Source organism: Microcaecilia unicolor, chromosome 3, assembly GCF_901765095.1.
Source record: "Microcaecilia unicolor chromosome 3, aMicUni1.1, whole genome shotgun sequence".
NCBI classification, from domain to species: domain Eukaryota; kingdom Metazoa; phylum Chordata; class Amphibia; order Gymnophiona; family Siphonopidae; genus Microcaecilia; species Microcaecilia unicolor.
In genome coordinates, this window is record NC_044033.1 from 208,409,494 (window position 1) to 208,424,081 (window position 14,588).

At 45.1% G+C, this 14,588-nt stretch overlaps 1 protein-coding gene across 3 annotated transcripts; it reads left to right on the forward strand.

Moving 5' to 3' along the window:
• The first annotated feature begins 847 nt into the window (after positions 1 to 847).
• On the forward strand, positions 848 to 9,760 carry LOC115466196 (class I histocompatibility antigen, F10 alpha chain-like). Of its 3 annotated transcripts, none has more exons than XM_030197297.1 (7): positions 848 to 1,238; positions 2,666 to 2,926; positions 5,916 to 6,191; positions 6,375 to 6,659; positions 7,585 to 7,710; positions 7,906 to 7,941; positions 8,384 to 9,760. In XM_030197297.1, exons 1-7 carry the CDS (start codon positions 1,139 to 1,141, stop codon positions 8,407 to 8,409), a joined length of 1,110 nt encoding a protein of 369 aa, XP_030053157.1. In that variant the 5' UTR covers positions 848 to 1,138; the 3' UTR covers positions 8,410 to 9,760. The 3 variants fall into 3 exon arrangements, with proteins under 3 accessions (XP_030053157.1, XP_030053158.1, XP_030053156.1); XM_030197296.1 differs by having other exon boundaries at positions 849 to 1,238; positions 8,381 to 9,760; XM_030197298.1 differs by lacking the exon at positions 7,585 to 7,710 and having other exon boundaries at positions 8,381 to 9,760.
• Positions 9,761 to 14,588: the final 4,828 nt, after the last annotated feature.

The window sequence follows — 14,588 nt, forward strand, 5'->3', positions numbered from 1 at the left end:
TCACTCTACTTTGTTGCACCTAAATATATATTTGTAGCGCTGGATATGATGGCATGCTAGGGGTGGGAAGTACCACCGGGCTGCTGTGGTAGCCCAGCGGTACTTCCTGTTTAGCGAGTGGTAAGCCTGCGTTGGCCCGGTTTACCGCCATTTTGTAAAACGCACCCCTAAATCTGCCCATGAAAGGTCTTTTGGTTATGGTGCAATTAGTATCTGGAATTCTTTACCTTTTGAACATTCATTTAATTTTGACATATAGAATTTAGAAAGAAGCTGAAATCACATTTTTTTGTCAAGTTTGTTAATCTTTATATATGTTATTTCAGTTAAGATTGTGGATTTGATGGTGTTGTTATCCACTTTGAATCTGATTGATCAGGGAATTGGTGGGACCTTTACATAATATAACATACAACATAAACATTGGCAACAGGGTTTGCCACCTAACTCTAGGTCCAGGCCTGGGTTTGCCCCACTGCATGCCTGGAATTGTAGTTCTGATGGTTTCCCACTTCTTTATCTAGCAAAAACAGAATTCTGTACATGTGATGGGGAAACACCAGGGGTGTCCAGAGCTTTCAAGTTACCCAGTTCCATGAGGGGAAACCTTTTTTTTTTTTTTGGCCAGTCCAGGTTTTGAACTTAAATCCCAAAGCAATGTGATATTTGTAGTCCCCGATTCCCAAATTCGCACTTCAGATTCCATAATGCATCAGGATAGGGTTGTCTAGAATCCAGGACTGGCCTAAAATCAGCCCCCTGGATCTGGGTAACTTGGTAACTCTGGATGTCTCTTTAAAAAGGAAGCAGAGGGTAGCCGACTGGGAGGGAAACGGTGAGACCAAGCTGTGGGAAAGTTTCTCCGTGCAAGAGGGTGCGGCCTTGGCAGCCTGCCCAGGGCCCGCTCCAGCCTTCTCCAAACACTTCCGCCTTCTGCACAAATGCACAACTGAAAACCTGTCTAGGGCCTGGACGTTTTCTGATTACGAGTGGAGGCGAGGGAGAGGGGTGTCATTTCCTCATTCTCTCCCCACTGCTCCTAAGGGTCAAAGACCTCAGAAAGGCTCACGGCGGCGCTAGGAAAGCAAGGGGAGCGGGTCTGGGTTTTGTTTTGTTTTTCCAGGGTGGGGAAAGTCATATGGTGTTTGCAGCATTGGGAGGTCGGAGGCCTGGTTGTTACCATGCCATTCTTGGTTCCTTGGCTGTGCTCACCCTCTGTGGGAGGGGAGTAGTTCCAGGTAATGTTGCTACCCCTGCCAGTCTCCCCACACCCCCCCCCCCCCCCCTTGACCCCATCCCAGATGGGAACGTGTCTTCTGGAAGAGGAAGAGAGGCAGTAGTTAAGCGGGAAGGGGAAATGAGATCGCTGGCAAACTAGGAATGAATTCTGAATGGAATAACTTCCATCCCCACCACCCCCTCCCCATTTCCCAGCAACACAGCAGGGTTCAAAAGAGGTTTGAAGGGAAAATCCCAAGAAATAATTAGCGATTGCTTATCTCTAGAAATGAACAAGGAAAAACAGATCTGCTCTATGGGATCTGCTTGTTAATGCTTATTAAAAACTAACTCAATCACTCAGGAACATTCACACACACAGAGGAGTTATACTTCTTAAATTGCAATATCTTCTTCAATAAATCCTCAACACATATTTCAAACGCTTGACGAAAAAAAATGGGTTTTAAGCAAAATGTTTAATTTCTGCAGATTGACTTGAGCTCTCAGATCTCTTAGGGGTGGATTCCCTATCAGGCCTCAGGGCCTGCCCTGGTGGACTGAGTGCCACTAGGAGTCGTGACCGAGGAACACCTGCGCACACGAAGGTCACTGCCACCGAAGAAGCAAAAAGCAAGGAAAATTAAGTCCTGTCATGTTCCTGCCCCCTCCCTTGGCACAGACTTCCTGTGTTAGTAACTGAAAGGCCGCGTGGAAGGAGGGGGTCAGCGGCAGGAGTTTGAGCCCTCGCACTTGTATTTTTCACTACTGCAGGCCAGGTCATGGTGTTGGAGAGGCAAGGTGAGATGGGGAGATGGGCTGGGATTTTTTAAAAATCCCTGGGGCCAGTGTTTTGGTATAATCTGCCTGTCTGTGGTACCTGTGACCCAGACTGGCCCCTGCTGGAAACAGGATATCGCTGGTCTTGACAGACCTTAGGGTTGCCAACTGGATCCAGATTCACCCAGCAGGGTTGACCTAGTCCTGGGATTACCCCATTGCATCCAGTGGAGGATTTGTAGTTCTGATTTCCCAATATCAAGAAAAGCAAAACTACAAGTCCCTGCATGTAATGGGGTAAACCCAGGACTAGTTCAATCCTGCCAGGCAAATCTGGATCAAGCTGGCAACCATACCTTGGTCTTACTCAGTATCTTGCATTCTTATGCTCCTTCTAGGGCATGGCAACTGTTAGACATCATGCAGGCCCAGGGCAGAAATTTAGAAATTCATCAACAGGGACCCCTTTGGTATGGGGGCCCAGGGCATTTGCACTCTTTGCACCCCCTAATGCTAGCACTGTACCAAGGAGATGAGGGTGGAGTGTCTTAACGGAGGGGAGAAGGAGAAAGAGAAACAAGCAGACAGTATCTTGTTGATAAAGTTTCCTGAATTTGAAGAGCTGAGACTTTAAAGTATTTTTGACATAAGAATGTCTTTCCTCTAGTTTCACACTCCCTCACCTACATGTACACCGCCACGTATGACCACACGGGACTGCTAGACTTCATGGCAGAGGGGCAAGTGGACGATGTCCTCATTGATGGCTACAACAGAGAGACCCAGAGGAAGGTCCCGAGGCAACGGTGGATGGAGGAGGCCCTGGAGCCTGAGTACTGGGAGCGAGGCAGCCAGAGTCGGCGGAAGAAAGAGCTCTGGTTCCAGCAAAACGTGGAGATCCTAAGGAGGAGAACCAATGAAAGCAGAGGTGAGAGACCTACAGGGTTTGCTCTAATCCTCTCGTCATCATCAACCTAGAGCTTGTCTTGATGATATTAAGGTTATATTTGAAAACAATGGTCCGCCCCCCCCCCCCCCCCCATTCATAGAGAGGAATATTAGCGGTTAAATGTTAGTATAGTAAATAAGATGGAAAATGACTAAATGCTGTCTTTACCAGATGCAGGAAACTGTTATTAGACAGAAACATGTTTGGAAGAGAACAAGAAAGTGAATTTGATGCATGCAGATGTCTGAGCATACTGATGATGTATGGAACAATGCAAGATAGTTCCGCATTCCTATAAATGACAGATTTTTACTAGAACCACTAGCAGTTTTGGAAAGTACCCTGAATCCCCTGAACTTGCAGATGTAAGCAGAGTAACATAGCAAATGACGGCAGATAAAGACCTGAACAGTCCATCCAGTCTGCCCAACAAGATAAACTCATTTTACATGGTATGTGATACTTGATATGTATACCCGAGTTTGATTTGTCCTTGCTATTCTCAGGGCACAGACCATAGAAGTCTGCCCAGCACTGTTCCTGTATTAAAAGTTCTGAAGCTAACGTCGAAGCCCCTTAAAATTTACACTCTAGCCCATCCGTATCTATTCAGTCATGATCAGGGCACAGACCATAGAAGTCCGCCCTGCACCGGTTTTACTCTCCAAATACCGGCGTCACCACCCAATCTCCGCTAAGATTCCATGGAACCATTCCTTCTAAAGAGGATTCCTTTGTGTGTATCCCACGCATGTTTGAATTCCATTATCGTTTTCATCTCCACCACCTCCCATGAGAGGGCATTCCATGTATCTACCACCCTTTCTATGAAAAAATACTTCCTGACATTACTCCTGAGTCTGCCCCCCTTCAACCTCAATTCATGTCCTCTAGTTCTACCACCTTTCCGTCTTCGGAAAAGGTTCGTTTGCGGGTTAATACCTTTCAAATATTTGAACGTCTGCATCATGTCACCCCTGTTTCTCCTTTCCTCCAAGGTATACATGTTCAGGTCAGCAAGTCTCTCCTCGTACGGTTTGCAACACAAATCCCATACCATTTTTGTAGCTTTTCTTTGCACCGCTTCTAGTCTTTTTACATCTTTAGCAAGATACGGCCTCCAAAACTGAACACAGTACTCCAAGTGGGACCTCACCAATGATTTGTAGAGGGGCATCAACACCTCCTTTCTTCTGCTGGTTATACCCCTCTCTATGCAGCCTAGCATCCTTCTGGCCATGGCCGTCGCCTTGTCACATTGTTTCTTCACCTTCATATCCTCCGACACCAATACCCCAAGGTCTGTCTCCTGAATCGAGCTTACTAATCTCTCCCCTCCTATTCGGTATCTCTCTTTTGGGTTTCTACACCCCAAATTATTATTATTATTTATTGCATTTGTATCCCACATTCCCCCACCTATTTGCAGGCTCAATGTGGCTTACATAGATTTGATAACATTGTCATAACAGGATATCGGATACAATTAGTAATGCATCACTCTGCACTTTAGAGTTAGAAGTTACAGATGTAAGGTTTCTTATAGTTTCATATATAAAATATAATGTGAAACCTTCAGACAAGTGATCCCCAAACCACTTTCATTATTAAATTTTAACTGCCAGACCCTCAACCATTCTTCTAACTTTTGGAGAACCCTTCTCATTGTTTCTACTCCCTCCAGGGTATCCACTCTATTGGCTATCTTTGTGTCATTCGCAAAAAGGCAAACCTTTCCTTCCAACCCTTCAGCATTATCTCTCACAAATATATTAAACAAAATGGGCCCCAGCACTGACCCCTGAGGGACCCCACTGCTCACCATCCTTTCCTCCGAGCGGATTCCATTTACCACCAGCCTCTGCCACCTGTCGGTCAACCAGTTTTCTATCCAGTTCACCACTTTTGGTCCTAAATTCAGCCCTTTCAGCTTATTCACGAGTGTTCTGTGGGGGACTGAATCAAAGGCTTTGCTGAAATCCAAGTAGATTACATCTAGCGCACGGCCTTCATCCATTTCTTTTGTCACCCAGTCAAAGAAGTCAATGAGATTCGTTTGGCAGGATTTTCCTTGGTAAAGCCATGTTGCCTCGGGTCCTGTAACCCGTCAGCTTCTAGAAAGTTAACTATCCTTTCTTTCAGCAGCGACTCCATTATTTTTCCTACCACCGACATGAGACTTACCAGTCCATAGTTTCCCACTTCTTCCCTGTCTCCACTTTTGTGAAGCGGGACCACATCCGCTCGTCTCCAATCTCGCGGAACCTCTCCCGTCTCTAAAGATCTATTAAATACATCTTTAAGAGGTCCCCGCCAGGACCTCCCTGAGCTCCTGTATATGTATCCCAATATAACATAGCCAATGATTTTTCAAAGTTTGTGTCCCATGATTTGTAATGTGACCAGTTAATTTATGACTTAATGCATTTTTAATAAAAAGCAGAAGACCTGAGGGATTTTGAGACAGTTCTGGGTGAACTCACTGTCATTAAGTGAGACCCACGCTCTCTCCCAAAGGCTTTTGATGTATACATATTGGTGGTGTGTGTGTGTGTGTTTGTGTATTTTTTTCCTTTGGCCTTCTAGAGATTGAAGTAAAGAGCCGGGTATTTAACCTGGCCTGATGAGGTCTTAGGCAATCAGTCTCTCTCTGTCCCTCCCAGGTAGGGGGTCATCTCTAACCCTCTCACCATCAGTCCAAAGCGTTTCTCTCTGTCCCTCCCTGGTGACAGGGTTAGAGATGGTCCCCTATCTCTCCCTTCTCTCAGTGGTTTACACTCTGTCCCACACTAACCCTTATTTCTTCCCTCCCCTTAGGAATTCAAACTCTGTGATCCACAAAGGGAGGGAGGAAATAGGAACTGGTGAGACACTCTGTCCCACACTACTCCCCATCTGCCTTTTCTCCTCAAGGAATCTGTGTTCCTCGCTGTCCCACAAGAGACCTCTGTCTCTCCCTTTCCCTTAGGGATTCACACCCTGCAGTGGTCACATGGTTGTGAGCTGACAGAAGACGGCATTGTCCACGGGATAAGTAACTTTGCTTACGATGGCAGAGACTTCCTGGTCTTTGACAAGAGCAACCTGCGCTGGATCGCTGCCTCGCCCTATGCAGAGGTGACCCGACACAAGTGGAATGCTGATGGAGAGCAAAACCAAGCACTGCAGGGGTACCTGGAAGGGGAGTGTCTCAAATGGCTGAAGACGTTCCTGAATTTTGGAAAGACGGTGTTTAAGAGACAGGGTAAGGCAGAGGCATCCCATGAGTCTGAAGCAAAGATCATTCTAACTGCAATTCTCTTTCTGTCTCTGTCATTGCCTCTTTGAACTGTCTCTTTTTCTCTTCCTAAGCCCTCTTCTTCTTTCTCCCATCTCTAGTTTTATCTTCCAACTCACTCCATCTCTCACTGTCTCTCCCATGTCACAGCTGCTCCTCAGGTGAACATTACAAACTGGAACAGCGATGATGGTGCCACCCTGGTCCTCTCCTGTTTGGCTACCGGGTTCTACCCTCCCACCCTCCGTATGACCTGGCTCCACAATGAGAGCGACATCGGACAACCACAAAGGCCTCCCAGGGACATTCTCCCCAACTCGGATGGTACCTACCAACTGCGAGCGACCCTCCATCTTACCGCCTTGGAAGACGGGGGTCCTTATAGTTGCCGTGTGGAGCATGAGGCACTGGAAGAGCCACAGATCGTGGTCTGGGGTAAGAGTAGCAGCGAATGGCTAACCAGGGAGGCACTGGAGTGAAGGGATGGAATTTGGTGGGTGAACTGTGGAAAATAGCTCTGAAAATTGTCCTCTGAGAGTCTTTACTTTTCTACAATAGACTAAAGACTTATACGGACAAGAGAAATCAATAGCATTCACTGCCCCCCCCCCCCCCCAACGTCCTTCCAATTCTTCCTATCAGCCATCTCCATTCTCACTGACCCCTTCTGCCCCATCTTAAAAGCTCCTTCTACATCTCCCTTCTTCACCACAACTCCACCTATCAACCCATTCTACTTCTCCCCTCCTCACCCTAACTTTATCCATCAGCCCGTTCAACTTCTCCCAACCTCACCCCAACTTTATCCATCAGCTCATTCTACTTCTCCCCTCCTCACGCCCCAACTTCATCCATTAGCCCCTTCCACCCCTTCTCCTCTCCTCACCCCCCCAACTCCATCCCTCAGCCCATTCTACTTCTCCCAACCTCACCCCAACTTTATCAGTTCATTCTACTTCTCCCCTCCTCACTCCCCAACTTCATCCATTAGCCCCTTTCACCCCTTCTTCCCTACTCTCACAAACCCCTTCTACCCCATCCTATAAGCCCCTCACTCAGTTCCATTCCAAAAGGCAGGAACCAGTAACACACAATTTCTTCCAGCCAGGTTTTCTCTTGGACTTTCCCATAAACTTCAGCAGACATCTAATCGCCTAATCTTCACTCAGAGCCCAGGTCAGATATTTGGGAGGGTCCCCAAAACCTCAGTGCCTCATTCAGCTTCAAATAGGTCTGGGGCCCCCTGTTGCGTAGGAACCTAGAGCCATCACCCCCTTAATGCCAACCCTGCCTTCAGTACCTCAAACCCCTTCATCCCAACCCAATTAACGCCTCTCAAATCTTTTATCTCCATGTTCAGATCCTCAGACTGCGAGAGGCAGGGACACCCGGCCTGGCATTGCAGTCGGTGTGATGTTCAGTACTCTTATCCTCCTGGCGCTGGTGGCAGCTGCTGCCACAGCCATTCTCATCATCAAGAGACGAGGTGAGAGAGGTAGGGAGGGAATGGAAAGACAGGGCTCCAGTCCACTCATACCGTGACCTCAGGGTTTGTGGTCCTGTCCTCGCTCTATCAGCTTCCACCAGAGGAAACCGTTCACATTGCTCAGAAGTTCTTGCATCTTCTACGGCGGATGAACCTCTTCACAACTTATACCTTTCTATTTCTTTTTCCTCCTAGGAGGGAACACCGGGTCTTTGGAAATTCTCACTGATGGTAAGAGATGCTCAACCACCTTGGATTAAATTCTGTCCCCTACTTTGCTTGACATTCAAGGGTAGGTGGGCTGTGGGCAGGACCTCTCACACTGGGTAATACATTTGGGGGGGCAGTTCTAACAGTGGGCATCTCCTTATAGGTGTGCAGTGAAAGCCTATCTTATAACAGTATCTGGGCACCCAGATTCCATTATAGGACTGGCATATCTAGTCTCTGCTGGAGGCAGCCATTTTGTGTGGCAGAAGAGCACAGAGGAAGTGATATCACACTTTGCTCTGCTGGGACAAAATGGATGCTCCCCAGCAGTATCGACAGGAAACTCTTTTAGAAAACGCTCACCTGACTGGATAAGGGAGTGCCCAAAAATGTGAACATGAAGCCTCTTTAATAAAAGTCTCTGTTTTTTATCCTTTCTGGTTCTTTCCTTTCCCTGCAGAAGACTCCACGGCCTCAATGGTCTTGTGACCCATTGGGGCCTACTTGAAGGACCGCTGCCACCTCAGATGCTGCTAGACATGTTCAAGAGGGAAACCACAGTTCCAGGGACTTGGACAAGTCACTGAGCCTTCTTGAGGGAGGGCTATGGAGGTGACATTCAGTCTGATACAAGCCATAGAAGGGGACAAGAGACGGAAATAATCTTTATCATGATGCATAAGGATGACAACATTGACCATGGAGGCCCCTCAGGGGTATGAAGGTGACTTTGACTAATAACCCCACACTTCTCCTTCTCCTCACAAACTGAAAGTTCAAACTGCGTTTCCCCCAGGAGAACAGAAAGTGGTGTGACGCCGTGCCTGGTGTGTGATTACAGGGTATAAAGGTTCGTACTGGGCATTAAAACCTTAAACAAACAGGGACAAAACTAAATTTTCAATCATAACCAATCCTCACTGTGCCTCAGTTTACAACAGTTTTACGATAAATCATATAATTTACCCTCTAGAATCCAAGTTAAAAATACTAAGGGTAATAATTGACCAATACCTACATTTTGAAGATCATGTAAACGCTGTAACAAGTAAGGACTTCAAAACTCTTTGGAAATGAAAAAAGAATAAAGCCATTTTTTACAACAGAAACTTTTCACTCATTAGTCAAGGCATTAATACTCTCCCAAATAAATTATTGCAATGCTATTTATATAGGTAACGAAGAATGGTTATTAGAGAAAATGTAAACAACATTAAATGCTGTGGGAAGATTGATCTATAATGTCTCTAAATTTGAGAAAGTGTCTCCACTCCACATAACACTACATTGGCTTCCAATAAAGGCTACTGGTCTTCAAAACCTGCACCTTTCATTTACGAAATACTATACTGGATGACACCCAACTGTATACAAGATATTATAGCAGACAGCAAGGGTCCAAAAGAAAATAGAGCAACAAAGAAAAAGCACAGAAGGGCCTCCAGAACTGGAACAACGGTACAGCCTTTACTGAAAGTGACCCGACACGGGCCGTGTTTTGGCGTTCACACAGAACCTCACTGTGAGTTTTCAGAGGCGTCCAGCACCGTTCACCTTGGATTGTAGAACGGTTCTTTTGAACCTCGATATGAAGCATTTGGTACAATCAGTTTGGAACTGTTAAGAATTAGAAGAAATATTCATCTCGACCCCTGAGGCAGGCGCTGGTGAGCGCTGAAACACGGCCCGTGTCGGGTCACTTTCAATAAAGACTGTACCATTGTTCCAGTTCTGGAGGCCTTTTTGTGCATTTTGTGTGTTGTTACAAGCAGTGGCGTAGCTATGGGGGGGCCACGGGGGACTGGGCCCCCCCCCCCCAACAAATTGTCTCTGGTGCCCCCCGTTTGGCTGGCGGGAGTCCCCGACTCCAACCCCCGCCAGCTGAAGCGTTTATCTGTCCAGCGCTGGTCTTGCACTTGCGTCCTCTTCTGTTTCCAGTTGCGCCATGCATGCTCTCCTTTTAATGAAACTGAGCATGCTCAGTTTCATTAAAACGAACGTGCAGTGCATGGCGCGCTGAAAACAGGAGAGGACGCAAGTGCGAGACCAACGCGGGACAGATAAATGCTTCAGCTGGCGGGAGTTGGGGACCCCCACCAGCGAAGGTACCTTGCATTGGTGGCAGCAGCGGGGGGGATCGGAAGCGGTGGGGGAGATGGGCTAAAATGTGCCCCCCCCCACTTTGGGCTCTGGACCCCCCTCCCGCCGAGATCTAGCTATGCCCCTGGTTACAAGATATGATTGACCTTCCAACCTGTAATGCAATACCCAGGTTCTAGAGACTCTCTTGTTCTTCACTTTCCCAACTATTAAAAAAAACCCCATAAAATATAAATCAATACGCACCAAAGGACTCTCTCATGTTGATACTAAATGGAAATAAGATTCATCAATAATTAACTAACCTTCTGTAAATTACTAAAAACTTTCCTTTTCAAAAGGTTTCTACTACAAGATGTTAACTAATGTCAACACACTGGCCTAAAACTTGTCTACTGTATTCCTGTATTCATATGACCTTTAAAATTGAGCCGATATTTTTCTTTGTATAATGTGGGATATAAATATCAATAAATAAATATATAAAATCCACGGGCCCTGTAGTCAAAGGTTTTATTCTCCCAAAAAAACTATTTGTCTTGTTTTCCTAAAACATTTTGGTAAAACAAGACAATATCAGGGAACAAATGCTCAATTGCTCTAAGATACATTTTATCTTCACAGATCTCCTTAGCAGTTTTCAGCAATTCTTCTTTATTTGGAGCAGACTGCAAAACAAGGATACCTCTGTTCATTTTTGCAGGGTCCAAATACCAATAAAGCCAACTTTTTTTGTATGGTTCTGGCTTTTCATCGTCAATGCAGCCATCTTCCCATAGAGGACGTAATGTCTTAAGAGGCATTTCTGGAGAGTCTTCTGCCAAGCCAATCTCATCAAACATCACAACTGAAGCAAATTTTTCCAGGTTTTGGTTTCTTTGAAACTATGCACAATGCCTGAATGTGGAGATGATACTCTCAGGTACACTGGAAGGATACCAACTGGATCTGCTTACATTTTTTGAACAAATCTATATAGGACAAATTCCCTTGCATTGCATCAGCGGCTATAAGCAGTATAGAATGTTTTGTACTTTTTGGGGATCTTGCCAGGTATTTGTGACCTGGATTGGCCACTGTTGGAAACAGGATGCTGGGCTTGATGGACCTTTGGTCTCTCCCAGTATGGCAACGCTTATGTACTTATGTACTTGGGATTCTGAATGGAATCTTGCTACTCTTTGGGGTTCTACATGGAATGTTGCTACACTTTGAAATTCTGCATGGAATCTTGTTATTCTTTAGAGTTCTAGAATCTTGGTACTCTTTGGGGTTCTACATGGAATGTTGCTACTATTTGGGTTTCTGCCAGGAAGCTGGGCTTGATAGACCCTTGGTCTTTCCCAGTATGGCAACACTTATTTTGAGAGTTCAGCTCCTAAATTGTCCTCTTTGATAATTTACTAGGGCTAAGTGACTAAGGTGTCCTTTTACAAAGGCACGCTGAAAAATGGCCTGTGGTAGTGTAGGCGTGGGTTTTGGGTGTGCGCGGAAACATTTTTCAGTGCACATGTAAAAAAAATGGCTTTTAAATTTTTTTGCTGAAAATGGATGTGCATCCATTTTGGGTCTGAGACCTTACTGCCAACCATTGACCTAGCAGTAAAGTCTCATGCGGTAACCAGGTGGTAATGACCTATGCGCGTCAACTGCCACTTGGCGCACATCTGATACGCGCTTCCGAAAATAATAATTATTTTTCAGACCTGCGCCAAAAATGATATTACCGCAAGAGCCACGTGGTAGCCAGGTGGTAACTCCATTTTGGCACGCATTGGGCACACATAGACGCTTACGCAGCTTAGTAAAAGGACCCCTAAGGGCCGTTTACTAAGGTGCACTCCTTGAGTGGAGGAGTGGCCTAGTGGTTAGGGTGGTGGACTTTGGTCCTGGGGAACTGAGTTTGATTCCCACTTCAGGCGCAGGCAGCCCCTTGTGACTCTGGGCAAGTCACTTAAACCCTCCATTGCCCCATGTAAGCCGCATTGAGCCTGCCATGAGTGGGAAAGCACGGGGTATAAATGTAACAAACAAAAAAATGTTTAGTATGAGCTAAGAATTAGCATGCGCTAACGCTAGAGACACCCATAAGAATATATGGGTGTCTCAAGCATTAGCGTGAGCTATAAATGCTAGCGTGCCTACAGCGCGGCTTAGTAAACAGGGCCCTAAATTTATAATCAAAATTTCACTAAACTCCTAAATTTAAGAATTTTTTTTATTTAAATGAGTGACAACAGGAGTAGATTTTGGACTGGAAAAATATTTGGGAGCTTAGCACTGATTTTCAGCACTAGGTTCATAAATCTACGTAAACGAACGACAGGCCTAAATTTATAATATGAATTTTCAGCTAGAAAGGTAGGATGCTAAGTTTGGCTGACCGTAGGGCACAGATTTAGGAGTAACCTGGGAGCTCAGTGTTTTCTGAAAAGCAGACCCCAGGTTTCTTGGTCCATTTGCGGTGTCCTATTTCTTCTTTATGCCACAAGATGGCGCCATCAACTAAGAAAAACAATGTTTGGCTGGGCCCTCTTTTATACTCATCCCACTACTCACACCAACGCTTCTGTCATTTGGTATAGTTTTAGGAGATGGAACCTGATGTGATTAATTTTGATAACAGGGTCTCCTTAGCTCTTGAAGATGGGGGGGAGGAGGAGGAGGAAAAACAGTTGCAGCTTATTTCATATCACATCCCTGGGGTTGGGGAAGGGTGTGAACTGAGAACAGTTTTTACTAATACGATTTTCATAATGAGCTATGTCTTCCGCTTCCTTTCCATAAGATGGGCGGCACTCTGAGCTCAGCCCCTCCAGCCTGGTTAAACCCCTTTGAATATTGACCCCCCCCCCCCTCAGAGTTTAAGAACCCGAGTGTTGGCCTTAGTCTTCAGCCATTTACATTATTGCAATTCCTTGCAGTTTTTCATTATACTGTTTAAAACGACTACAATGAATACATAATGCTGCAGTGAAACTGATTCATAACGATATATGTCAGACCATGTAGCACTGTTATTATCTCAGGAACGTTGGTTACCCCTGTGTAGTAAAGTGCAACATACTGTACCTACCATAATGGCACTGCAGCCCATTTACCAATCATCTTATTCCATACACCCCCCCCCCCCCCCCCACTACAGATGTCAAAGAAATAAAGCACTAACTCTGATAGCATCACAGAAAAGGGGTTTTATTACACCAGTGCTGAGAGACAGGGAGTCAGGAATCAGATTCCCTGTCTAAAATACACAGCTTTGGGCTGATTTCTTTAATTTGTAATGTGTCAATTTGTATTCTGTATTTTTTAATCTTTTCATTACTTTTTATTCTTTTAAGTTATTTAGGGCTGCATTTCGATTAAAAATCTGTAATCGTGAATCATCGCACGATTAAAGGTGATTAAAATTTGAAGCAGAATGCAGCTCTAGTGTAAAATGATGTAATTCAGACATGCAGAGTTTTTTAAAGTCAGTCTAGAGGTAACGAGAAGTCGTCACACATCTCTGAGGAAAACAAATTCTGCCCCAAACCACTTTCTACCTGTATGATAGGACTATACCGTAAGCCAGGTAATTTACATAAGACACATCTCTTATTTTACATAACACTCCACCACCACTTCCCTTGTGCCCTATGTGACTGCACCATCTACACACCTGACTACAAGATCCAGAATGCACTGGTTTACAAGGACTCCTTAGCCTACAGTGTCCCACATCTTAGTTCTAATCATACTCCTAATAACTCTTCACCTGGTTGACAGGTTTCCTTGCTGACAGGGCTAGCTCGGAAACCGGACAGGTGGAAGCTGAACCCAAATCTACACTGTATCTATTATTTTCTTAAGTCTGTGGAGCAGGTGAAATACAGATCAAAATTTCTAGGATAGATGAGGTTCCCCCAAAGCAGTTAATTCTGTGCCAGGGATAAGAACTAATGCACAGAGAGGGGAGATATGATAGAGGTCTATAAAATAATGAGTGGAGTTGAACGGGTAGATGTGAAGCGTCTGTTTACGCTTTCCAAAACTACTAGGACTAGGGGGCATGTGATGAAGCTACAATGTAGTAAATTTAAAACGAATCGGAAGAAATGTTTCTTCACTCAACGTGTAATTAAACTCTGGAATTCGTTGCCAGAGAAAGTGGTAAAGGCGGTTAGCTTAGTGGAGTTAAAAAAGGTTTGGACGGCTTCCTAAAGAAAAAGTCTATAGACCATTTTTAAATGGACTTGGGGAAAATCCACTATTTCTGGGATAAGCAGTATAGAATGTTTTGTACTTTTTTGGGATCTTGTCAGGCAGGGCTGGTCTTAGCAAGTGCGGGGCCCTATGCAGACCAATTTGGTGGGGCCCCATCCTAGCCCCGCCCCCGCCCAGTGATAAGATTATTCAATTTTTAGAAAATTTTTTATTTATGAAATTTCAAATAAAGACAAATGAAGCTAAACTTGTACAGAAAAACTGATTGAAATAATAAGCACAATGCTATCATGAAACCCCCCCTCCCAAGAAATTATTCAGTTCAAGTCCACAATTAGTAGTTCAAATTCTCATAACCCCGG